Here is a 26,661-nt window from a genome sequence, read left to right as displayed (position 1 = left end):
AAAGGAAATACAATTAATATGATGTTTTCAGTGACAGAATTGAATAAAGCACTGAAGATATCCGTAAAGACAACTTTAGGGAAAGACCAAATAAACTACTTAATGTTAAAAAATCTTAGTGATAGAAGTAAGGAAATACTACTAAAAATATATAATAAGATATGGGAAGAAGGAACGTTGCCCAATCAATGGAAGGAACATAATTGTTCTTATTTGTAAACTGGGTAAAGATCCGAGCTTGGCATCGAGTTATAGAATGATAGCCCTAACATTGCATGTAAGAAAAATTATGGGAAAAATTATTAAAGAAAGGTTAGTTTATTATTTAGAAATCAAAGGTGTAATAAAATGTTATCAAAGTGGATTTAGGAAAGGAAGACGCACTATAGATCCCGCTCTGTATCTAGAAGCTCAGGTTAATAAAGAGAGTGTAGTGACTGTATTTTTTGATGTTGAAAAAGCATATGATATGATGTGGAAAGAGGGGTTAATAATTAGGTTACATCAATTGGGGATAAGGGGAAGAATACATAGATGGGTTAAAAGTTTTTTAACTGATAGGATGATCTCAGTAAGAATAGGAAAAGAGTATAGTGGGAATTATTTAGTAGAAAATGGAACCCTGCAAGGTAGTATAGTAAGTTCAATATTGTTTTCAATTATGATAAATGAAATATGGCAGCACAGTGGTGTAGTGGTTAGCACTGTTGCCTCACAGCAAGAAGGTCCTGGGTTTGAGCCCAGCGGCCGATGAGGGCCTTTCTGTGTGGAGTTTGCATGCTCTCCCCATGTCCGTGTGGGTTTCCTCCAGGTGCTCTAGTTTCCCCCACAGTCCAAAGACATGCAGGTTAGGCTAATTGGTGGTTCTAAATTGACTGTAGGTGTGAATGTGAGTGTGAATGGTTGTCTGTTATGTCAGCCCTGCGATGACCTGGCGACTTGTCCAGGGTGTACCCTGCCTCTTGCCCATAGTCAGCTGGGATAGGCTCCAGCTTGCCTGCGACCCTGTAGGACAGGATAAGCAGCTACAGATGATGGGTCACTGTTTGCTGATGATGGGGTAATGTGGAAAAGGGGATGAAATATAGAGTTTATAGTGAAGAAACTACAACAAGCAATAGAGAAAGTAGAGACATGGGCACAAGAATGGGGTTTTAGATTTGCGGTTGTAAAGACAAAGGTACTTTTTTTTACTAAAAAGAAAGTAGATAATCAAATTAGTCTTAAACTATATGGAGAAAACCTAGAAAGAGTAGACTGTTTCAAATATTTAGGGATTTGGTTTGACAAGAAGCTCACTTGGAAAACACATATTGAAAATATGACAGTAAAAAGACAGTGAATATTATTAGATGTTTGAGGGGTAGAGAATGGGGAGCAAATAGATCAGCCTTGAAAGCTATCTATAGAGGTCTAATCAGGTCAGTTCTTGATGTATAATATATGAATCGGCATCAAAGACTTTACTTAAAAAATTGGACACGATCCAGAGTCAAGTTTTGAGGCTGTGCTGTGGGGCCAGAAAGACTACTCCAATACTAGCTCTACAGGTAGAAATGGGTGAATTGCCTTTGGAAAAGCGAAGAACTCAGATAGCAGTAACGTATTGGGTAAATTTAAGGGGTCATAATGAACGTCATCTGGTTCAGAGTGTATTAAAACCATGTCAGGAGAAGGAAAAAGAACATGTAAAGAGTTTTGGTTGAATGATAGAGAATAAGATCAATGAGTTTGGAATAGCTGACAAAATGGTAAGTCCCACTGTACCACTCTGTGTTGTCCCACCATGGATTCTAGAAGAAACAAGGGTCGATTTAAACCTGCTAAAGAAGGAGAAAGGGGAAAATATAAGCAAAAATGAAGTTGGTAAATACATCAAAGGAGGTTATCCAGAATATATTAAAAATATTTACAGATGCATCTAAAACTTTGGACAATAGAGTAGGAATAGCATTTATCATTCCAGAAGTTAATGTCATGTTAAATAAAATGGTTAGTGATAATTTAGCAGTATATACAGGGGAACTCTTAGCTATTCTTCTTGCTTTAAGCTGGGTAGAGGAAATAAAACCAGTCAAAGTTTTGATAGTGCACTACTGGAATCAGAACCTCATCTCATTATCTCTAGCTGCTTTATCCTGTTCTACAGGGTCGCAGGCAAGCTGGAGCCTATCCCAGTTGACTACGGGCGAAAGGCGGGGTACACCCTGGACAAGTCGCCAGGTCATCACAGGGCTGACACATAGACACAGACAACCATTCACACTCTCATTCACACCTACAGTCAATTTAGAGTCACCAGTTAACCTAACCTGCATGTCTTTGGTCTGTGGGGGAAACCAGAGCACTGGGAGGAAACACATGCAGACACGGGGAGAACATGCAAACTCCGCACAGAAAGGCCCTCGTCGGCCATGGGGCTCGAACCCGGACCTTCTTGCTGTGAGGCGACAGCGCTAACCACTACACCACCGTGCCGCCCGGAATCAGAACCTAAAAAGTATTAAATACATGCAGTCAAATACAAGACAAGACATGGTACTGGACATAACTCTAACAGTATTTAGAATTAAAAGAGCAGGGGTGGAAGTAAAATTCATGTGGATTCCTGCACATATTGGTGTGGAGGGAAATGAGCTGGCAGACAGATATGCAAAAGGAGCAACAAGAAAAAGAGAAATAAATATGGATGTAAAATATAGTAAGGCTGAAGTTAAAAGTATAATCAAGACAGAAATAAGAAAGAAATGGCAGGAAGAGTGGGATAGAGGAAATAAGGGTCAATATTATTACAGCATTCAAAAGAAAGTAGGAGAAATGAGAGGAAGCAATAGAAATAAAAAGAAGGAAGACATTATATCAAGGATGAGGTTTGGTCACACTGGTCTGAACAGTACATTAAACATAATGGTTAAGCATGTTAATGGAAGATATGAACATTGTGGACTACAGGAAACAGTGGAGCATGTGATGTTGGATTGTCCTAGATATCAACAAGAGAGACAGACACTTAAAAAGACGCTTCAAAGGAATCATATGACACTAGGTATCAGAGAGATGCTGCAATTGAGGTCAGATAATAAATGATACAGGAATTTTTAGGAGAATTTAGCACAATAGTGTAGTAAACATTCTGGTTCACACTCCAGTCCAGAAGGTGGCGGTAATGCACCCAAAAGCCAACCGCCATAAAACAATATAAAAGAAGAAGCCCCGCCTACAGGAAGTGAGTTCCTGTTTCAGGTAACACTACAGGTAGGGTGAGGTTTTCCTCCGCCATCGTCGACGGTTTGTTTATAGAAGAAAAGCAATAGTAATTTAAATTCGGTCTCTTTGGTTAATTTGATTCAATACCTCCTCGGCTTTAAGTGCAGCTTATCGGAAAGGTGAGTATAGAGTCATGAAAAAAGTAACTTTGATCTGGAGATATTGTTCAGCTTGACCTTATTGTTAAAGAAGTCTTCATAACTATGCACTCGACAAACGAACAGCTAATTACATGAAATTACAAATACTAAACTTTACCAATAAAAGGAGGCTTTGTGTGCTACGCTTCATAAATGCTGATTGGATAAACTCCCTCCATTTCAAATCTGTTCTAAACTTCATTGAGACTAAATAGACTCTCTTTAAAATGATTAATAGCCCAGATAACCGCGATGTTCTCCTTTCATATAGTGCAAGTATGAAGGCAGACGGGTCCATGGCTAACAGGCCAGATAACACTGCATTCACACAGCAGCGACTTCCTGCCTGGCAGCCCATTCTGTCCGCTGGTATCGTCATCCCTGGCTTCACTCTCATTGGCCTGGCCTTCATTGGTATCGGAGTGGCACTCTTTGTCACATCGCAGAACATCAAAGTGCTGGAGGTAGTTTAGAATATAGGCGCTGAAAGTCTGGATGTCCGTTTCAAAAACTGAATGTATGCAATTTTTCACTTGCCTCAAATGTGGTTAGACAGCCAAAACAAGTTTGCTGTTTGCAGGATTTTAAATTAATCATCCCATTCACCAACTCTGAAGAATGTTAAAATCTGTTTGTGCACAAATTCCACTGATGGCTTTCTTATTCCAGTTTCATTCTTGTAGTCAAACTCAGTTTGGGGTGGGCGTATTTGTGTGTAATAGTTCAACAACCTGAAAAAAAGCTTGATTTGTGGTTAAATCATAATGTAATATCAGCTTCATCAAGAATTAAGTACAATAATGTTAACAGTTGCAGATATTTGTAACCCCATACTAAAATATAATGTAGCATGTAATTTGTGCAGAAATGGATCTTTTACCAGCTCATTAGTTAGCTTCTTGGTCCTTTAGTTGAGTGAGTAACAGGAGCAGTTGTGTACCACAAATTTGCTGGGCAAGCCTAGGCCATTCAAGATTCTTGGATATTGTCACGTGTTTTTGGGATTATATAATTTAATTTCAAAAGTAAAACATACCAAGCCACAGCCATCTGTGGCTGGGTGAGCTTGGGTGGCTTCACATCAGCCATTTTGGTAGTTTGTCTTTTCAGCATTTTTGCTTATGGGTCATTCCACGTCAATTCAACCAGGGCCCATGCACTTGGGTCTCAAATTCTGAAAAAATCACCAGATGTACCCATGTTACCTAGGAGAAACACTGTAAATTTATTTGAATGTAAGATGTATACTTTCCATGTTACAGCCAGTTTTACTGGGGGAGGGGGGTGTCAATTTTGTTCAAACTTTTTTTTTTTGTCAAAGTTCACAAGCCCATAGCTCAAGAACTAAACCATGTCGGAGGCTCAAATTTTGCATGCTGGTACATAAATAGGAATAGTATGTAGCAAAACTGTCATTTTGGGTCTGGATGATCCTGCATGGTCATAGCACTCCCTCAAAGATGATCAAAATTTTATTGGAGTTTTTGGCTGTGCTCTGTTTAGGCCTTCAGAAGACATATTTTTACCCAACATAGGCTCTTGACTTTCTTCCCTTATTGAGAAGTAGACACACACTCAAAAAAAAAGCAATAAACAGAAAGGAAGCTATCAGTGTTTGAACAGAAGACCAAGTCTGACATCATTTTGGATGTCATTTTCAGAGCACTGTAACACCTTGTGGGAATGTGTGCAGATTTTTAAATATCTTTTTCTTTATTCTCCATGATCCCTTTTTTTTTTAAAACACCAATTTGGCTTGTCTTGCTTGAATTTTTTTTTTCCACCCACCCTGAACATGGGCAAAATGCACCATTGAGAGCAATATGTTTTCTATAACATTAACATAAAGAGTAAATAACCAAAGGCCAATTTTGCCCTGACATGATCACCTGAGTGTGCCTGTGCAGGGGTGGAGGTATCCTTTTCAATTTCAGTGATTCAGTGCCCCTAAAATCACTGAATCATTGAAATTGAAAAGGATACCTCCACCCCTGCACAGGCGCACTCAGGTGATCATGTCAGGGCAAAATTGGCCTTTGGTTATTTACTCTTTACGTTAATGTTATAGAAAACATTGCTCTCAGTGGTGCATTTTGCCCATGTTCAGGGTGGAAAATAAGAGATTCGAGTAAGGCAAGCCAAATTGGTGTTTTTAAAAAGAAGGGATCATGGAGAATAGAGAATTTTAAAAATCTGTGCACATTCCCACAAGGTGTTATGGTGCTCTGAAAATGACATCCAAAATGATTTGTCAGACTTGAGGTCTTCTGTTCAAACACTGATAGCTTCCTTTCTGTTATTGCTTTTTGAGTTTCTACTTCTCAATAAGTGGGGGGGGGGGGGAATCAAGAGCCTATGTTGGGTAAAAATGTCTTCTGAAGGCCTAAACAGAGCACAGCCAAAAACTCCAATAAAATTTTGATCATTGTTGAGGGAGTGCTATGACCATGCAGGATCATCCAGACCCAAAATGACAGTTTTGCTACATACTATTCCTATTTATGTACCAGCATGCAAAATTTGAGCCTCCGACATGGTTTAGTTCTTGAGCTATGGGCTTGTGAACTTTGACAAAAAAAGTCTGAACAAAATTGACACCCCCCCGTAAAACTGGCTGTAACATGGAAAGTATACACCTTGCGTTCAAATAAATTTACAGTGTTTCTCCTAGGTAACATGGGTACATCCTGGTGAATTTTCTTTCTTTTTTTCAGAATTTGAGACCCAAGTGTGTGGGCCCTGGTTGAATTGATGTGGAATGACCCTTATGAAATACAGGTTTGTTTTTGTTCACAACTACTTGCAGGTGAGGGTGGAAAATGGTTCTCCTCTGGCCTTAAACAGCTTCATAAACAAAAATGAGGACTCGTTGCTGTAACTGTCTTTCTACTTCTTTCCTAGGATCTTGAACTCTTATCCCTTGGATCCTCATCAGCTCTTGATAGCCTACCGAATGCTTTCTTTTGACTGGTTCGCTATAGACTCGGCACCAATAAATTAGGGTGTACTTAATGGAAATTGGCTGTAGACAGGATACACAATATGCATATGTGATTTATGCCACTTTTCCACTACCAACGCGGCTGAGTTGGGCTGAGCCGTGCCGTGCTGAGTGGGGCTGTTGGAGTTGCATTTCGACTACAACCGCGCTGAACCGTGCTGGCTGGAAGTGGGTGGACACATTGGGTGGAGTTGGCGAAAGTGGGTGGACGTAACGTGATATCGTTAGGCGGCGTAAACAGTGACGTCAGTGACCTTTTAAGCGGTAGTCTCACGACCCGGATAGTAAACAAACATGGAGGACATGGAGTCGTTAGTGTTGCTGGTCTTGGTGCTGTGGCTTGTGACTGACAACGCCAACAGATACTGGCAAGAGCGTATAGATGAGGCGAGGCGTATAAGGCTTCAGAAATTCTCGTAATTCGTAATTTTTCTTCCGGGTTTACGGTGTTTACAGATCCCAGTGTGCTTGCAGGGCGTGTGTGGGCATGTGAGGACACTCCTCCTCACCAATCAGTGCACAGGGGAGTGTCTCCTCACGCCCCTAGCCCCACTCAGCTCGGTTTAGCTCGCTTTAGCCCTACTCCAAAACCGTGCGAGTTTTGGGTGCTGAGTAGGGCTGAAGCAAGCTGAGTCGTGCTGCTCTAAGGTAGTCGAAACGCGAGCCGTGTCGGGCTGAAGTGAGCTGAAAAAGGGTAGTGGAAAAGGGCCATAAGTGAGATGGACTGTTTCTATTTTTCATGCAGCTGAAGCTGATTCGTCATTTGCACTGAACTCGCATCATTTTTGATTAATTAAACTGCTATAGGAGTTAATCAGATGCAGATTTGTTGTTTGTCATGCCTCATTCTGTACACTCAGATCTGCACTCATTTCTAACATCAGTTCTAACAGTTTCACCTTTGTAACTCTGGAAGCCACAGCTTATACCTGACTGAGCGAAACCCTTTTCTGAGAGTGATTAGGTGATTATGCCTTTAAGATGGTCACTACTAATAATTCAATTCAAAAGGCAAACGGTAAGTGTGTTGAAAAGATGTTCTGTATCTTTTCTATTGTGAACAATGCTGAATTCGATGCAAAGTTGCAACTTGTAATTCCATGCCAACAACTGGTAAAAATCAAACACCAGTTTACTATAGTACAACAGTACCAATAGCCCCCCAGGCCAGTAACTGTAAAAGTGCGGTTAAAGTAGTGGGGTGGGTTTATTTATTTTAAAATAAGTTTCATGTGCTTTGACGGCGCAAAAATGTAGAAAGGCAACTGGTGATGGAGGTGTCCCAAGGTTTTCTTTTTCTTCACACAAACATGCTGAGATGGGAAATGGCATTCTCTTTGTAATTAACTACATTAGGCTCCTAGTTGCAGTGCAAAATAGAATTTTGACACAAGCATATTCTGGCTGGCTAATTTCCTCAGGCAAATTGTGTAAATGTCCTTGTGGTTGAACTATTCCTTTACCTTTTATGTGTAACAGAGAGATTACACAGGCAATTCAGATGATTCTTCCTGTGCCAAATGTGCGGACGCTCCTAAAAAAAACTGTGTATGTGAGGTCAAATTCTCCTTCAATGAGCTTTTTGAGGTACCATCATTCAGTCCACTTTTTCCATTTTCACTCCTCTTTGTGACCTAGCTGTTAAATTATGAAAAACTTCTTGTTTTCAGGGCCCTGTCTTCTTCTACTATGGTCTGTCTAATTACTATCAGAACTACAGATCATACGGCGTGTCTGTTGACCTCAACCAACTGGTGGGGGAGAGAAAGTACTTTCTGGTATGGTCTTGCCTTATGCATCATTCCTAATTGTTATTCAATACTTATTTCAGTCTACTTAATTTGAATAATTTTCTAAACCGCTAGTCTCCAGAAAGCACCTGCTCTCCCTATCGGAATAATGCCAGTGAGACGCCTATTGTTCCCTGTGGGTCCATAGCAAACAGCATGTTCAATGGTACTACATTTACAATTCTTCTAACACCTATTCAACCAAGTTTTTATTAAAATTTAAGTCAAAAACTTGGAAGAATGACCATGCCTAAGATTAATGTCATGATTCTCTTCAGTGAAGCTGTGTTGTAGGCCATACTGAAATTAAAATTTCCTGCCAGATCTGGCAAAACAGTTTTGGTAATGCTGATATTTTTGTACTTGCATGCAAGTGTTGTTAAATGCCAATCACCTGAAAACAATCAAGCACAGCTGATTTACATCTAGTGATGTTCGCAAAGAGGTGAAAAATACAAAATGTTGAACGAGCATGCATAAAGTCTTCCACTAATGCAGCTCTTCCTCCTATCATAGGGCATGATTTCTTTTGTCTTAATTGAATAGCTAATTTTATTTTTCTTTTTTTTTTATATAATCCATTTATAAAATTGTCAAAGATTTGAAGCTGATCAATCTAGGTTCATGTTGGTCACCTTTTATATATGTGCAAACTTGGGAGGATATGAACGTTTTTCTGACCACTGCCGAGAGTGCTACATTTCTTCTGCTAATGATTTACGAATAAATAAGTTTGTATTCAGCTTGATAAACAAGGCCTGATCTTCCTACCCTGCATCAAACACACCTCACTGATTTTCCTTTCTGTTCTCCATTTAGATGTTAATGTTGGATTCTCAACAAGAATATTTTGGCCTTGAGCAAAGTCTGTTTAAACCAGAATCCTTAAAGGTTTTCACACCTCTTGCTTATATGCATGTTTATAGGCTCTCACAACGAGCCTATAAACATGCATACTCTTCATGACTGTCTGTCTTTTCTGGAAAGACTCCTTTAAGCTATACCGGATTGTCAATGGGCAGAAGATGCTGGTTCCATTTGACAGGAAAGGAATTGCATGGTGGACAGATTACAACGTCAAATACAGGAATCCTGCTTCTGTCAATGGCTCCTTCACTAAGGCATTCGCAGGTATTGATCCAAGTTACATTCTCACATTATAACATGATCGTGAGTGGTCATTATTGACAGAGTGAACTAACCAATCCAGTCAGATTGTACCACAGAGATTTTTATGGATGAAATGATTTTGAATTTGATCAAATACCCGTTCAAATAGTCTGTTTTTATTTAAAAGAAAACACCGAACAAGCTGGTATTTCCTCCACCAAGCTCCATTGTCTGTGCTTTGTAACAGTCTGAGGACTTGGGACAGTTATAGCAAAATAATATTAACTTCAAGGTGGTAACAATTGCACTTAATTTCACGGCACATCACAAGAGACAGGAAGAGAGGAACATCTATAGGAGATTTTGGATTGACATTAGTGCTCTCTATCAAAATGCCAATTCAGGGCATATCTTTTGGAAGAATGATGTTCATCTCTCCAGTACAGTTCCAGCAACTTCCAGAGGTCAAGTGTCGTGTAAGGTGGCCCCATACCTTATCAAGACACTTAACTTTTCTTTTAATTTGCCATCATTTTGCATATAATGCAGCAAACTGAACTGATATGTCTAAGAAAAAGCTGTGACTACTGATCCAGTGCATAATAGATGAAAGCTTATGTTCTTTCTCAGGTACAACAAAGCCCATAAACTGGCCAAAACCTGTGTATGAGCTGGACCCAAATGACCAGGCCAATAATGGCTTCCTGAACCAGGACTTCCTGGTGTGGATGAGGTGTGCAGCACTTCCCAACTTCAGGAAACTGTATGGGCGAGTCACTGGGGGAGCTTATGCAGATGGCTTGCCTGCTGGAAACTATACCTTAGAGATCAACTACAGTATCCTTCTATCGGCTGCAATTAACACACTGAGCCCCTCCAGTTAGTGAAGGTGTGTGTGCGTGCACATGTATGCTCCAAACTGCACAGACTAGAATATTCTTCTTGAATTTTCAGCTTTGTTTGCATACAAATTCTATCTATGATGGGTGGAACCCTATCAGCTACAAATGCACATGGACAGGTTTGTCTGGTTGGGTGTAACCAAAATATTACAGGAAGAGCACGAGAGTATGGCAGGCTTGAGTCTAAGTGTGGCTGGTGTTTGATCACTTAAACATTTCTTGTGAGGTTTTTCCATTTTCATTGTATTGGTGAATATGAAGGCACTCATTTTAAAACCATTGCCATATCAAATAACATGGTCATATTCAGACATTTTAACATTTATTTGAAAGCATCATTTGCTTTATCACCTAGTTTGTTCTGGTAGTGTATGTAGTGGACATTTTAGAACATGGAATTTGTGTGATTGGATCCTTAGTCTACAATCCAGATTACCCTGTACAGAGCTTTGACGGCACAAAGAAAGTGGTGTTCACCAACGTTTCCTGGATGGGAGGAAAGAATCAGTTCCTGGGCATTGCCTACCTTGTGATAGGTTCTCTCTGCATTGTCATGGCAGTAGTCATGCTCATTGTTTACGCAAAATACAAGTTTCCAGATGATGGCGCATAATATGGTTGTACTTGCATATATAGTATGAAAGATTGTCTTGTTACCTTGTTCTTTTTCTTATCCTCAGAAAATCCCAGCCAGATCACAGCTTTTGCTATTTGTTTTTGATCAGTGTTTTTGAGCCCTTCAGAACACTTTACAGGTTTGAATCTGAAATGCAGTAAAATATTGGACTAGGAGCATAGTATACACTGTACAGTATGCATAAGTCAGTTGGACTAAAGGTGAAAAAAATACTTTAAATCTGGTATTAAAGGGAAAAATCCATCCTGACCAACTTGTGCAAGTTTTTACATTTTATTATCCAAGATTGAGTTGACTTTTTAGAGTTTAAATGTCAACATATTGGTCTATTTTCACTCCATTACCCACAATGCTATTTGGCTACCTGCTTGTAGTGGTGACAATGGGAATTCTTTTCTATTTAATGGTGATACAGCAGTGATTGTCTGTCCACTTCTTTCACTTCCTCATCTGTACACTCTGCTCAAACAGATCAGCTTCATTCCTGCACTATTGCATTTGTCATCTTGTGGATCGCCAAGCTGAGTTTCTGCCATAGCTCTGTAAAACTGCATCGTAAAACTGCATCATGTGACTGCATGACCTTCTAGAACTGTCTTATGCTTGCTGTCTCTAGTACGTCTATGAAAACGGCAGAACCTGAGCATTACTAATTACTAGATGTCTGAGATCGTTTAAATTATTTCTCCTATGAAACACTATTGTAATAGACTTTAATATTGTGGTAGTGATGTGCCTCTCCCACATGTGACATCAGTGCATCACAACTGCTAGCGTCTCACAGGAATAATGAAAATGTCACGTCATCCAGCAAATTAATGCAAGAATCACTAAGCACACTACAATACAGGTATGGAAAAACTCAGACTCAAACTCAGTGGATGCTTAAGTGGCTTCTTAATTTTTTTTTTCCGTAGCTATATTTCAATTGACCCATATTTAATGGGTGTCAGGGTGGAGTTTTCCTTCAAAGGCTACACTAACTCAATGTTTGACACAAATACAGACCCCACTGTCTTACAAAATACACTATTGGCAAATTTAATGTTGCACTTTTGCTGTCATCCTAAAGACAGTTTTAAAGGGAAATCATGAGACTCTTAATGCTTCAGCTCAGTATTCCCCCCCCCTTCAATTTTTGTATGTGTTCAGAAAGGTGAATAGCACTCTTAGGCTCTGGTGGTCCCAAAGCTTGGCATCAGTGTGTTTCTCAGGGGCTGTATGAAGGGTAATTCATCTCTTGACAATCATAGCTCAAAGCCATCACACTTACTTTTTTTTATATCGCAAAGTTTTATTTAATTCCAATCAAGTCATATGTTTACTCCATATGTGAGGATTGAGCTTTAAAATTGAGTGTTTGCTTTCCTGACTTTATAAAGCCATTTTTAGTAATTATCTGAAATGCATAAATTAGCTGTATTGTTAGAAATTATCCTAATATAAAAGTACTTATCTACTATAGGACTTTTTCCTCAGATTAACCTTTTACCTGTGTTCAAAACTTTTTTTTTTTTTTTAAATTGGTAATTGGTGAGAACTTTTTCAGGGACTGTTCAAACACCCCCACCCCAAAAAACTGCTGTTTTGTAACTGTTGGAAAAGCCCATTTTATGCCAGTGTAACAAGTCATGTCAACCAGTGACTTCCAGCTAAAGTTAAAGGTGTATTATGTGTGTATTTTAAAAGCTTTATATTGCTGTGATGAACAAACTCACTGCATTGTCGAGACTCACTTGCTGTTGCTCACAGAAATGTATTTCAGTGAAATGTAGTTTTAAGGTCAAAATATAGTTTTCCATTCAATAACTTCTGTGCAACACTGATTCCGTCTCAATATTCTATTCAACAGGTCCTCATCAGGGGCGGCACGGTGGTGTAGTGGTTAGCACTGTCGCCTCACAGCAAGAAGGTCCGGGTTCGAACCCTGTGGCAGGCGGGGGCCTTTCTGTGAGGAGTTTGCATGTTCTCCCAGTGTCCGCGTGGGTTTCCTCCGGGTGCTCCGGTTTCCCCCACAGTCCAAAGACATGCAGGTTAGGTTAACTGGTGACCTCTAAATTGACTGTAGGTGTGAGTGTGAATGGCTGTCTGTGTCAGCCCTGTGATGACCTGGCGACTTGTCCAGGGTGTACCCCGCCTTTCGCCCGTAGTCAGCTGGGATAGGCTCCAGTTTGCCTGCGACCCTGTAGAACAGGATAAAGCGGCTACAGATAATGAGATGAGGTCCTCATCAGCTTGCCCATCTTACAGGTCTTATTATTTTAGTGGCTGAAGTGAAGCTTGTTAAATGACTTGTGTGATCAAAATCATCACTGATGTAGACTTCAGGAGCAGAACTCACCTGGAAGTTGTTGCATTCTGATACAAATTTATTTCTGACTCTGGGGGGGGACACAGACAACGCTGTTTATAAGCGAATTCAGAAAATGTATATTTTGCTTTCACATTTCTGAAATGCAATGCACTATACAGGCTGCTAAGGCAATTGGCTTACTAACTCATGTTAATGTAGTACTGGTGAGGTTCAAAATGAGTTTAAAAAAAAAAGCCTTCTGATATGACTCAGTACACAGTTCCATATAAATATAGTATGCAGAGAACCAAGGAAATGGCTTCACACTGATTTTTCTATTTTAAAATCAGCTCTTGTTCAGCAAATGGGCACCTGTGTGAGGGGAGGTCTACAGTATGAGGCATGTTCAAAAGAATATTGAAACGGATAAGATGGAAAAGACTGTTGTGCGTGGTCTACAAATGCTGGCCTTTTGAATGAGATTCTTTCAACAATGTAAATTTTCTGAATGATTAGTCTGTTAGGGCGGCACGGTGGTGTAGTGGTTAGCGCTGTCGCCTCACAGCAAGGAGGTCTGGGTTTGAGCCCTGTGGCCGGCGAGGGCCTTTCTGTGCGGAGTTTGCATGTTCTCCCCGTGTCCGCGTGGGTTTCCTCCGGGTGCTCCGGTTTCCCCCACAGTCCAAAGACATGCAGGTTAGGTTAACTGGTGACCTCTAAATTGACCGTAGGTGTGAATGTGAGTGAATGGTTCTGTGTCAGCCCTGTGATGACCTGGCGACTTGTCCAGGGTGTACCCTGCCTTTTGTCTGTAGTCAGCTGGGATAGGCCTGTGACCCTGTAGAACAGGATAAAGCGGCTAGAGATAATGAGATTAGTCTGTTACTGCTAGTGCCATACCAGATAAACTCTTCCAATTTTAAAATGTACAATACCAGTTAAATAGTTGGACACCATCTAATTCTATTTAATAATGACACTTCATGTATTTAAAGTAATGATGGATGCCATTTTGCTTTTACTTTGAGCGTTTCTTGACCTATGGATTACTGTGTGGGGTAAATATCAAATATTGTTTAAAAGTTAAACAAAACACTACCACAATTCCATACATGTTCTATGTTATTTCATAGTTTTGATGTCTTCAGTGTTGTTCCATAATGTAGAAAATAGTCAAAATACAGAACCTATGAATGAGAAGGGATGTACAAACTTTTTAAACTGGTACTGTATATATTTAGTCAAACTGCAATTTTGAGTGATGAAATGGCTTTGTTCTTGGGGAATAAACAATTTGAAGTCTGAATTTGACCTGTTCATTGTGGTTATTTTTGGTTGTGTATACTCTATAGAAATCACATCAGGAGGAAAAATTTGAAAGGCACTATACAGATGGTTTTACTTATTTGTGATGTGAGGACAGCATGCAAAACTGAAGAGTAAAACCCTCTTCTCTTTGCTTTCTCTCATTCACGTGATCTCTTCATGGTGTTTTTAAAAAAAAAATTTTTCTTGGTTTTAAGTGCTGATATCAGAAGTAAATCTGATGAAATGCAATCATTTGTCCAATCTCAAACCTATAAAGGATTGATCTTCATAGGCTAATGATTCCTTCTAACAGTATTAGCTTGAATATTCAAGCTGTTCATAATTGCTACTAAAATGTTTTAATAAATACTTAGCAGGACCTATGGGTTTCCTCCCCCCCTCGGAGTTGGCATGACTAATGGTGCTTCAGACCCATAAACTAAAGGTGACAAGCCAAGATAACATCATACAACTTTGAAGTGATTCCCTTGTCATGAGGAATAAATAATAGCATGGTTTCCCACTGCTGTTCTGGAGGTCAAGAGGGGAAATTGGGGAAATACTTGGTAACAAAATTGCGAGTTTGAAGATAGCCAAACAGATGAGTAACAAGGAGGCTGTAGCGAGATGACAAATTGGCAAAGCTATCGAAGACACCATTTACATAAATTTTTGAATTGTGTAATACCCTTATCAAACCATACTGAAAATGTTGAGTCCAAAAGTGATGGAGGAAATAAATGGTTATTTAAAGGACCCGAAGAAGATGCAGCTACAAACTTAAAGCGCCGTCTAAATTGATACCAGATGGAGTGTGTTAAGAACCACTTGGTTATCAGTATATAGAGAGGGTTTTGTAGGTAAAGAGGAATAAAGTAGAGCAGGTATTGAGGATCCCCTACAGGATGATGGTTCCAATTTACACCAACAGAATCTGGGAAATTTTAACCAGTAGCAAAGTTTAGGAATGTGAACAGCCCAATAGTGGCCGGAAAGTACACAGCCGCCATCTTGTCAGTAAAAAAAAAAAAAACAGCTGAATACTGCTGCACTCGTGTACAGAATGGATCAATTTCAACCGACGGACTGCACGGCTCATTTTTCTAATGAACAGATAACTAGATATATGTCTAAAATAAACGATCTACAGATTAGTGACCCTTGTGGCTTACAGGACGGAGTTTTCACGACCGTGTCAGTGGATATTGAACTGCCAGCGGAATACCCAGACGTGTATAATTACCTCATCAACTTTCCCTCGCTGTTCAGTGGTGAAGCACTGTGCTTATAAATCTCTGGACGGTTATCTTTACAGAAATTCAGGATTTGTCAGCGACTCAGATGTGGCATCTTGTAAACAAGAAAATAATCCTCATTGGACAGGTAAGTCACTTAAGTATTGAGTATAGCACTGACCAGCCGATTATAGAATAAGGTAATTCCAGCTGTAATTCCAAATCGTCCATCTTGTTTACCATGGATCTGGCGTTGGAGAGATGGAGGCTTAGCAGTGGAGATTTGAGTAGCTGTTTTCTGAGCTTAGTCAACAGGCCGGCTCTGCCTGCAGCCTCGCTTTTGCTTCCGCTCCGGACACCACCTCCTTCGCTTTGCTTCCGATAACAATCCACGGGGACCCCGCTGGTCTCGCTATCTCATCCGGAATATTGTGCATGCGATGGAAATCGCTACAAACCGTCATTTTCTGCTGGAAACCAATGTCCAGTAAGTCCATACGGTTGTAGTGGATATTGAAGTCCGGTACAGACGAACAACACGCAAAAATACACACAAAATACATAAACATGCACAGGTAGGGAGAGCTTGTAGCCGCAGCCGTTGTAGTAGAATTGTATATAGTAGGGTTTTCCAGAAGAAAAGGTAGAAGGCGGAAATATGGCATTTGACCGACAAGATGGCGTCTGTCACAATCTGGATCGGCTGTGACGTCACATGCAAGTGCTCCATAAATGAACAGGTTATTTGATCCAGCGAGTCAAAGAAATGTTTTGGCAGAAAAAGAGGAATTGACTGGAATAAAAATAGAAATTTTGGTAAAATATTCATTTTAACGACATTGATCTTGCCGATTAATGAAACGGGGAGATTACCCCATCTTTGAATATCAGAAGTAACCTTTGAGATAAGGGGAATGAAATTAGATGCAAGGCTAGACAAAGAACGAGTCACGTTAATACCTAGGTATTTAAACCCTGATGGACTAAATCAAAAAGGTAAACCTGCCTGTTGAAGATGACATGCTACAATATTAATGGGAAAACATTCACTTTCCCCCAGATTTAATTTATAACTTGAAAAGTTGCCAAAGTTCTCCAGAATACTTAAAACAGCAGGGACAGAGTGAGTGGGATTGGTTATATACAATAACAAATCATCCGCGTATAGTGATAATTTATATTCAGTTCCATTATGTGTGATATTCCTGCCAACTTTTAAGGAAAACTGATGAACTGCCTAGGAAAAGTGGGAAAGAGTACATAAGAAGTTAAAGCATCACAAATTCCAAAATGGCCGACTTCCTGTTGGGCAGCGCTAATGCAAACCAATAGGAAATATGTTTGTCTTAGAACAATTCCCTCCAAAACTCCTGAACATTGTGGCATCTGAAGGTATAAATTTGAATCCAAAATGTTAGGGGGCGCTATGTCATCTTCTAGCCTCACCCATGGCAAATAACCCAAGAATAATAAACTTTTGCCCTATTTTCACGAGTGCATGAAATTTCCTGAGTTTTCGAATATGTACAAGGTGTCAAATCTGTATTTTTGAACTGGGGGTGCTATGAAATTCATATGAAGCCCACCTAGACTGATTTACTGTATGACCTCAAATTATATCAGAGGACAAATGTGCAAAGATCCATGAGTTTTTAGCCATGGTGAGCCCCTCAAAACAACATGGGAAAGTTTAAAAATCCCACATTCTATCCAGCATGGCTCACTTTCTGTTGGGCAAAGTCAAATACAACCAAGTGAACTTTGTCCTGTATCACAAGAGTACTGATCACGCCAAATCTTGTGCCCATCCGAGCAACTTCATCTCAACCATAGCTTGTTCTCAGGGGTGCTATAGAGCTCTGGGAGCACACCCAGTCTCTTGCTCAATGGAAATTTGTGAGTTTATGCACATTTGATCAGTGTGCCAAAATTCTTGAATTTTCAATTATCACAAGTGCCTCAATGAGTTGGTGTGTGGAGAAAAGATTGATAAATATCACTGCTAGCGGTGATAAAGGGACCTCGCACTTGAGGCCATCTAACTCAAAGATATCCAAGGACAAATGCTGGAGTAAAGTTCTATGTGTTTTCAGCCACTGTAAGCAGGTGCGGTTTTAAGGGGTGACAAAAGGTGGCAGTTGCCACTGTAAAAATATGTCTTGCCACCCCAGTTGCCCCCCTATTTTAAAAAGTATTTATTAAAACACATTTTTGAAATTCAATTATCTATCTACAGAGATACTAAGCCCTCATCTCATCTCTACCTACCGTTATTTACGTTATTTCACACCCCACCCAACCCCCGAAATTTTGAAATGGTTTCACCCAGGGAGAGACATTCTTCTGTTATGATTCTTCTGAATGCTTGACTTCTGATGAGGCAACGTGCTGGAGCAAAGAGTTTGGTCAAACTGTTTTCACCTGATAGAACACAGTCTTGTCCTTTCTATGTTAAATGCATTTTGGTACTCAATTATTCTTTTAGCCCAGCTATTTTTATCATCCCCTCCTAGAACTGCCACCTTATTGTGGTGGAGGGGTTTGTGTGCTTGAATGATCCTAGGAGCTATGTTGTCGGGGGCATTATGCCCCTGTTAGGGTTTCCCAAGGCAGACAGGTCCTAGGTGACAGGCCAGACCAAGAGCAGTTCACCAAAAAAACCCTATGGAGAAAAAATCCAGGACCGTGACGTCGCCCGGTAGGACACAGCCGGGGCCCCACCCTGGAGCCGGGGTTGGGGCTCGTATGTGAGCGCTTGGTGGCCGGGCCTTTGCCCATGGGGCCCGGCTGGGCTCAGCCCGAAGAGGTGACGTGGGCCCGACCTCCTGTGGGTTCACCACCCACAGAGGTAGCAGTAGGGGTTTGGTGCAGTGTGGATTGGGTGGCAGTCGAAGGCAGGGGCCTCGACGACCTGATCCCCGGACACAGCGGCTGGCTGTTGGGACATGGAATGTCACTTCGCTGGGGGGGAAGGAGCCTGAGCTTGTGCGGGAGGTTGAGAGGTACCGGCTAGAGATAGTCGGGCTCACCTCCACGCACAGCTTGGGCTCTGGAACCCAGCTCCTCGAGAGGGGCTGGACTTTCCACTTCTCTGGAGTCGCCCGTGGTGAGCAGCGGCGGGCTGGTGTGGGCCTCCTTATAGCTCCCCAGCTCAGCCGCCATGTGTTGGAGTTTACCCCAGTGAACGAGAGGGTCGCCTCTCTGCGCCTTCGGATTGGGGAGAGGGCTCTTGCTGTTGTTTGTGCCTACGGGCCAAATAGCAGTATAGAGTATCCGGCCTTCTTGGAGTCCCTGGGAGAGGCACTGAGGGGTGCTCAGACTGGGGACTCCATTGTGCTACTGGGGGACTTCAATGCTCACGTGGGCGATGACAGTGACACCTGGAGGGGCGTGGTTGGGAGGAACGGCCTCCCCGATCTGAACCCGAGTGGTGTTTTGTTATTGGACTTCTGTGCTAGTCACAGTTTGTCCATAACGAACACCATGTTCAAGCATAGGGGTGTCCATAAGTGCACGTGGCACCAGGACACCTTAGGTCGGAGGTCGATGATCGACTTTGTAGTCTTGTCATCTGATCTCCGACCCTATGTCTTGGACACTCGGGTGAAGAGAGGGGCTCAGTTGTCAACTGATCACCACCTGGTGGTGAGTTGGATCCGCTGGCGGAGGAGGAAGCTGGACAGACCTGGCAGGCCCAAACGTATGGTGAGGGTCTGCTGGGAACGTCTGGCCGAGCACTCTGTTGGGGAGGTCTTTAACTCCCACCTCCGGGAGAGCTTTTCCCAGCTTCCGAGGGAGGCGGGGGACATTGAGTCTGAGTGGACCATGTTCTCTACCTCCATTGTGGACGCAGCTGTTCGGAGCTGTGGCCGCAAGGTCTCCGGTGCCTGTCGTGGCGGCAATCCCCGAACCCGGTGGTGGACACCGGAAGTAAGGGATGCCGTCAAGCTGAAGAAGGAGTCCTATCGGGCCATGTTGACCTCCGGGACTCCTGAGGCAGCCGACGGGTATCGGCAGGCCAGGCGTGCTGCAGTTCGGGCAGTTGCGGAGGCAAAAACTCGGAACTGGGAGGAGTTCGGGGAGGCCATGGAGAAGGACTATCGGTCGGCCTCGAAGAAATTCTGGCAAACCGTCCGGCGCCTCAGGAGGGGGAAGCAGTACTCTGCCAACACTGTTTACAGTGCGGGTGGGGAGCTGTTGACCTCGACTGGGGACATTGTCGGGCGGTGGAAGGAATACTTTGAGGATCTCCTCAATCCCACCGTCATGTCTTCCACTGAGGAGACTGAGGCTGATGACTCAGAGGTGGACTCGTCCATTACCCAAGCCGAAGTCACTGAGGTGGTTTGCAAGCTCCTCGGTGGCAAGGCACCGGGGGTGGATGAGATCCGCCCTGAGTATCTCAAGTCTCTGGATGTTGTGGGGCTGTCTTGGTTGACACGCCTCTGCAACATCGCGTGGCGGTCGGGGACAGTGCCTCTGGAGTGGCAGACTGGGGTGGTGGTCCCTCTTTTTAAGAAAGGGGACCGGAGAGTGTGCTCCAATTATAGGGGAATCACACTTCTCAGCCTCCCAGGGAAAGTTTACTCCAGGGTACTGGAGAGGAGAATTCGACCAATAGTCGAACCTCGGATCCAGGAGGAACAATGCGGTTTTCGTCCTGGTCGCGGAACACTGGACCAGCTCTATACCCTTCATAGGGTGCTCGAGGGTTCATGGGAGTTTGCCCAACCAGTCCACATGTGCTTTGTGGATCTGGAGAAGGCATTCGACCGTGTCCCCCGTGGTATTCTGTGGGGGGTGCTTCGGGAGTATGGGGTTCGGGGCTCTTTGCTAAGGGCTGTCCGGTCCCTGTACGAACGGAGCAGGAGTCTGGTTCGCATTGCCGGCAGTAAGTCAGACCTGTTCCCAGTGCATGTGGGACTCCGTCAGGGCTGCCCTTTGTCACCGGTTCTGTTCATAATTTTTATGGACAGAATTTCTAGGCGCAGCCAGGGGCCGGAAGGAATCCTGTTTGGGAACCACAGGATTTCATCTCTGCTTTTTGCGGATGATGTTGTCCTGTTGGCTTCTTCAAACCAGGACCTTCAGCATGCACTGGGGCGGTTTGCAGTCGAGTGTGAAGCGGCTGGGATGAGAATCAGCACCTCCAAGTCCGAGGCCATGGTTCTCGACCGGAAAAGGGTGGCTTGCCCTCTCCAGGTTGGTGGAGAAGTCCTGCCTCAAGTGGAGGAGTTTAAGTATCTCGGGATCTTGTTCACGAGTGAGGGAAGGATGGAGCGTGAGATCGACAGGCGGATCGGTGCAGCCTCCGCAGTGATGCGGTCGCTGTACCGGTCCGTCGTGGTGAAGAAGGAGCTGAGCCAAAAGGCGAAGCTCTCAATTTACCGGTCGATCTACGTTCCGACTCTCACCTGTGGTCATGAGCTTTGGGTAATGACAGAAAGAACAAGATCACGGATACAAGTGGCTGAAATGAGTTTCCTTCGCAGGGTGGCTGGGCGCTCCCTTAGAGATAGGGTGAGAAGCACAATCACTCGGGAGGAGCTCGGAGTAGAGCCGCTGCTCCTCCACATCGAGAGGAACCAGCTGAGGTGGCTCGGGCATCTTTTTCGGATGCCTCCTGGATGCCTCCCTGGGGAGGTGTTCCAGGCATGTCCCCCCGGGAGGAGGCCCCGGGGAAGACCCAGGACATGCTGGAGGGACTATGTCTCTCGGCTGGCCTGGGAACGCCTCGGTGTTCTTCCTGAGGAGCTGGCCGAGGTGTCTGGGGAAAGGGAAGTTTGGGCTTCCATGCTTAGACTGCTGCCTCCGCGACCCGGTCCTGGATAAGCGGAAGAAGACGAGACGAGACGATTTTTATCATCAATATTTTTTTATATTGGTTGGTCAGCAACTAGACTAGCATGCTAATCTTGCTCTGCTAGCATAGAAGCTTTAGTTAACTATCTGTCCCACGATCTGTCCTGACCTTAGTTTGCAGAGATTACACTAGCAGTAGCTCACTAATCAATGTGTAACTAACATTTTGTCAAGGCTGGCATTATGCCCTACCTATACTGTTAATAAGGTTATACTGTTATACTGTTAATGAGGTTATACTGTTTATCATTCAGTTAAAATGTGCTGGTGGGGTCCGTTTTACTTTTGTGCCAGGGAACCTTAACACTAGTGCCCTTGTGCTACTTAGTGAGATTAGCTAGCCAGTGGTGGTATGGTATGGTAGTGGTATGTGTTGACATTTGACAAAGACAGATTACCCTTTCAGGGGCTTCAAAGTTTGGGAGAATAGCAGGGTATAAATAATTTACAGCAGGGTGCAAAATGGTAAAATGTCTGCCAGCGGCAGACATAATGCACGCAAAGCATGCAGAGATAGATAGATAGATAGATAGATAGATAGATAGATAGATAGATAGATAGATAGATAGATGCAAGCATGAATTTTTCATGGGGTGGGATGGTTTGGAACAGGCCATCTAAAATTGGGATAACATTTACCCGGGACAGGTATTTGAGGCGGGTCGTCTAGTTTAAGCTTGATTAGCGTTGTTACGCACCCAGTGTTTCCCACAGAAATTTTGGAGACCATGGGGGAGGCGCGGGGGTTGTTTAAAATTGAGTGATATGTTAAATATTAAGTTATTACTGAAAAACTATTGATTAAAAAAACACACTGAGAAATGGTCCTATAAACAACTTTACCAATATAAAAGATTACCAGGACTACAAAAATGCAGAAAAATAGGCTTTACTTATCCAAATGCTCCTGTTGGTTCAAAAGTTAAAGTGTATAGAACCTCACAGCACAACATGAAGTTACCTTAAAATATAATATAAATGCCTCAGCTTTCATGTAAGAAAAAAAAACTATTAATACTAGTACTGTGTGCAGTCAGTCTCTCCTGAAGACTAAATTAAACAATAATTATAAACTAATAAAATAAATGGCTCAGGCTTCATAGAAGAAAAAAAACAATTTGAACAGAATCTCACAGTATGATGCTGAAGCTGCCTAAACAATGGAAAATAAAATACCATTTTGGCAAAAACGTTGGCATCCATTAATTTCTTGTATTAAGTAAAAAAAATGTTGCCAGATACTGCTGACGTTTTACAGCCCAAAATATGTTCAAAACCTGCCAAAATGCACTTAAAACCACCCAAATTGGGCGGGAAACCGCCCAATCTGGCAACACAGGTGGCAGTAATGGCTGCACTCATGTCGAGGATGTAAACAGGGCCGTAACCAGGATTTTTCAAATACCGAGGTCAAACATTGCGATACATCTTATTTGCCAAAAAAAAAGTCCTAATATGGTGACTTTTCATACATTTTGGAAACGAGTCAAAATCACAAGCCCAACAAGATGAACATGTAGGTGAACATGTTTATTTTAACAATTTCAAAACTGCATGATCACAAAAGTATTTTGTGTGCGCGCGCGTGCGGGTGAGTGAGAGAGAGAGTGTGAGTGAGTGAGTGAGTGAGTGAGTGAGAGTGTGAGTGTGTGAGTGAGTGAGTAAGTGAGTGAGAGTCACAACGCAATCTAGCCGAGCCTGAATGGACCTTAATTGCTTTTTAAAAAATATATGCCCTTTTCAATAGCAAAATACTAGACGGTTATTGGACAAAACCGACTAAAACGCTCCATTCGGAGACTGAGCCTCACTGGAGATGGGAGTCAATAAGAGGTGCGGGACAAGACTTCCCGAGAGGAGGCTCATCTCCAGCTGGTGATCGGAGGAGGAGCTGTGAACGCGGCTGGGCTCTTCATGATTGACAGAAAGCAGTCAGAGGTGGTACATCATGTTGTAAATGAAATGTGAACATAAGTTTGCTACCCGTTTTCATTTCCGTTCGAAAATACAACCAGTGATCAAAACAATAGTGTCTTGTGTTCACGTTAGCCTATAGTCTGGTAAGTTAGCAAAATAGCTCAAGTCTCGTCAGTACCCAATAACTTCATAAACAACAGGTCATGACTGTCCAGCCTTTTCTGATCTGAAACGCACCAAATCAAATCGAGAGAGAGAATAAAAGAGTTTGTGCCGCCTGGAAAACGAAAATCCTATCTAGCTAAGTGGCTTCGACTGTTGTTGCTTGAAATGCTAATTAAAATTGCACTGTTAATGATCATAAGCATTCCGGCACATAACTGTCAGTGACTGGCAAAATTAACTCACCTTCTTCCCTCTTTCTTTTTCTCTCACTTGTTGACTTTCCAAAGCTGAGTTTGGTTTGTTTTAGTGTAGTAGACTTCTTCATCTTATGTCAATTTTCAGATTCCACGACTAATTGACAAACTGCCTGGCTGCGGAGTTGGACCTTGATGAGAACACTTCTCAGCTCTTGTATATCCCGTGGTGCTTAGCTGACTATCGCGAGGCTGCCGAATATGAAATGTTTCCAATGTCGGATATTTCAGCTTCGTTTAAAAATGATTATGTGGACTTTATTTTTAGACAAACAAATGAGAACAGGGGGATGCAAGCTGAATTTAGAATTTTCCACCGATCAAAGTCAGAACGATTTTCATCATATATTAATTTCACATTTCTGAGTGGAAAAAAAAAATAGATACCGTGGGAAAAAAATGCCGAGGACATGACCTCGGTGTCCTCAATGGTAGTTACGGCCCTGGATGTAAACACAATCTGGCAACACAGGCGGCAGTAATGGCTGCACTCATGTCGAGGATGTAAACACAGTTGACGCGGCAACGGACATACATGACATAGTGGATGTAATTTACGTTCACAACTTTTTTTGCTGTCAGAAATATTTAATATTAAATTTTGTGACTCGACTGACAATAGCCGGCGGCATAACAAGCCATAGCCGGCGATTTGCCGCTGGTGACCGGCTACTTTTGAGACCGCTGCCCTTTTAGAACTTTTATATGTAGCTATATCTGGAAACTGTACTTAATTTAAATACAATAGCTACATGACATGATTTTAATCTACTAATAACTTTTCATATTGATCTCTAATGTATATTGATATTGCAGACAGTTTACAATCGGAGACGTTAGTTTTTCTAAAACGTTAGTTTTTTGTTGGATGCAGTAGGCTATACAGTCATTGGTTGGATGCATGGAGTGCTGTCTCGCTAGGTTCCGGTAGGAGCTATACCTGTAAGTTATGTTTTACATTCTGTGTATGCTAGGCAACGAAATGAAAGCTAATAGTTTTGTAAAGTGATAGGCTTTAGAAAGTAAACAACTTGTGTTTACTTTCTAAACTTTACTGCATTACTAGCAGGTCAGCCTACCTCGCGTTTTCGCCTGTGTGCTATTCAGTTTAGTGATATACTTAATCCCCTCCTAGATCTGCCACCTTATTGTGGTGGAGGGGTTTGTGTACTTGAATGATCCTAGGAGCTATGTTGTCGGAGGCATTATGCCCCTGCTAACAGGTCTCCCAAGGCAGACAGATCCTAGGTGACAGGCCAGACCAAGAGCAGTTCACCAAAACTCTTAGGGATAAAAAAAAAATCAAGGACCGTGACGTCGCCCGGTACGGCGCAGCTGGGGCCCCACCCTGGAGCCAGGCCCGGGGTTTGGGCTCATATGCGAGTGCTTGGTGGCCGGGCCTTTGCCCATGGGGCCCGGCTGGGCTCAGCCCGAAGCGGTGACGTGGGCCCGACCTCCTGTGGGTTCACCACCCACAGAGATAGCCGTAGGGGGCTGGTGCAGTGTGGATTAGGCGGCAGTCGAAGGCAGGGGCCTTGACGACCTGATCCCCGAACACACTGGCTAGCTGTTGGGACATGGAATGTCACTTCGCTGGGGGGGAAAGAACCTGAGCTTGTGCGGGAGGTTGAGAGGTACCGGCTAGAGATTGTCGGGCTCACCTCCACGTACAGCTTGGGCTCCAGAACCCAGCTCCTCGAAAGGGGCTGGACTCTCCACTTCTCTGGAGTCGCTCATGGTGAGCGGCGGCGGGCTGGTGTGGGCTTGCTTATAGCTCCCCAGCTCAGCCGCCATGTGTTGGAGTTTACCCCAGTGAATGAGAGGGTCGCCTCTATACGCCTTCGGGTCGGGGAGAGGGCTCTTGCTGTTGTTTTTGCCTACAGGCCAAATAGCAGTATAGAGTATCCGGCCTTCTTGGAGTCCCTGGGAGAGGTACTAAGAGGTGCTCAGACTGGGGACTCCATTGTTCTACTGGGGGACTTCAACGCTCACGTGGGCGACGACAGTGACACCTGGAGGGGCGTGATTGGGAGGAACGGCCTCCCCGATCTGAACTAGAGTGGTGTTTTGTTATTGGACTTCTGTCCTAGTCACGATTTGTCCATGACGAACACCATGTTCGAGCATAGGGGTGTCCATAAGTGCATGTGGCACCAGGACACCTTAGGTCGGAGGTCGATGATCGACTTTGTTGTCGTTTCATCTGATCTCCGGCCCTATGTCTTGGACACTCGGGTGAAGAGAGGGGCTGAGCTGTCAACTGATCACCACCTGGTGGTGAGTTGGATCTGCTGGCGGAGGAGGAAGCCGGACAGACCTGGTAGGCCCAAACGTATGGTGAGGGTCTGCTGGGAACGTCTGGCCAAGCACTCTGTCGGGGAGGTCTTTAACTCCCACCTCCGGGAGAGCTTCTCCCAGCTTCCGAGGGAGGCGGGGACATTGAGTCTGAGTGGACCGTGTTCTCTACCTCCATTGTAGACACAGCTGTTTGGAGCTGTGGCCGCAAGGTCTCCGGTGCCTGTCGTGGCGGGAATCCCCGAACACAGTGGTGGACACCGGAAGTAAGGGACGCTGTCAAGCTGAAGGAGTCCTATTGGGCCATGTTGGCCTCCAGGACTCTGGAGGCAGCTGATGGGTATTGGCAGGCCAGGTGTGCTGCAGCTCGGGCAGTTGCGGAGGCAAAAACTCGGACCTGGGAGGAGTTCGGTGAGGCCATGGAGGAGGACTATCGGTCGGCCTCAAAGAAATTCTGGCAAACCGTCCAGCGCCTCAGGAGGGGGAAG

The 26,661-nt window shown here is 43.3% G+C and overlaps 1 protein-coding gene across 1 annotated transcript; it reads left to right on the top strand.

Annotated features, from left to right (window-relative positions):
• The first annotated feature begins 3,221 nt into the window (after window positions 1-3,221).
• Window positions 3,222-14,443, top strand: tmem30b (transmembrane protein 30B). Its single transcript, XM_060933607.1, has 8 exons — window positions 3,222-3,386; window positions 3,679-3,871; window positions 7,888-7,995; window positions 8,079-8,186; window positions 8,274-8,364; window positions 9,186-9,329; window positions 9,939-10,145; window positions 10,642-14,443. The coding sequence occupies exons 2-8, from the start codon at window positions 3,686-3,688 to the stop codon at window positions 10,821-10,823; spliced, it is 1,026 nt and encodes a 341-aa protein (XP_060789590.1). The 5' UTR covers window positions 3,222-3,386; window positions 3,679-3,685; the 3' UTR covers window positions 10,824-14,443.
• Window positions 14,444-26,661: the final 12,218 nt, after the last annotated feature.

The sequence above is a fragment of the Neoarius graeffei genome, chromosome 11 (genome assembly GCF_027579695.1).
Source record: "Neoarius graeffei isolate fNeoGra1 chromosome 11, fNeoGra1.pri, whole genome shotgun sequence".
Taxonomy (NCBI): domain Eukaryota; kingdom Metazoa; phylum Chordata; class Actinopteri; order Siluriformes; family Ariidae; genus Neoarius; species Neoarius graeffei.
Note: the sequence above shows the minus strand (reverse complement) of the source record. Positions and strands in the feature narration are given on the sequence as shown.

Excerpts from the sequence above, each read along its gene's own strand:
- tmem30b (XM_060933607.1), top strand. The coding sequence starts at position 3,686 with ATGAAGGCAGACGGGTCCATGGCTAACAGGCCAGATAACACTGCATTC. Across the intron at positions 8,187-8,273 it reads GGGAGAGAAAGTACTTTCTG|TCTCCAGAAAGCACCTGCTC; the intron begins GTATGGTCTTGC and ends CTAAACCGCTAG. Across the intron at positions 8,365-9,185 it reads AGCAAACAGCATGTTCAATG|ACTCCTTTAAGCTATACCGG; the intron begins GTACTACATTTA and ends TTTTCTGGAAAG.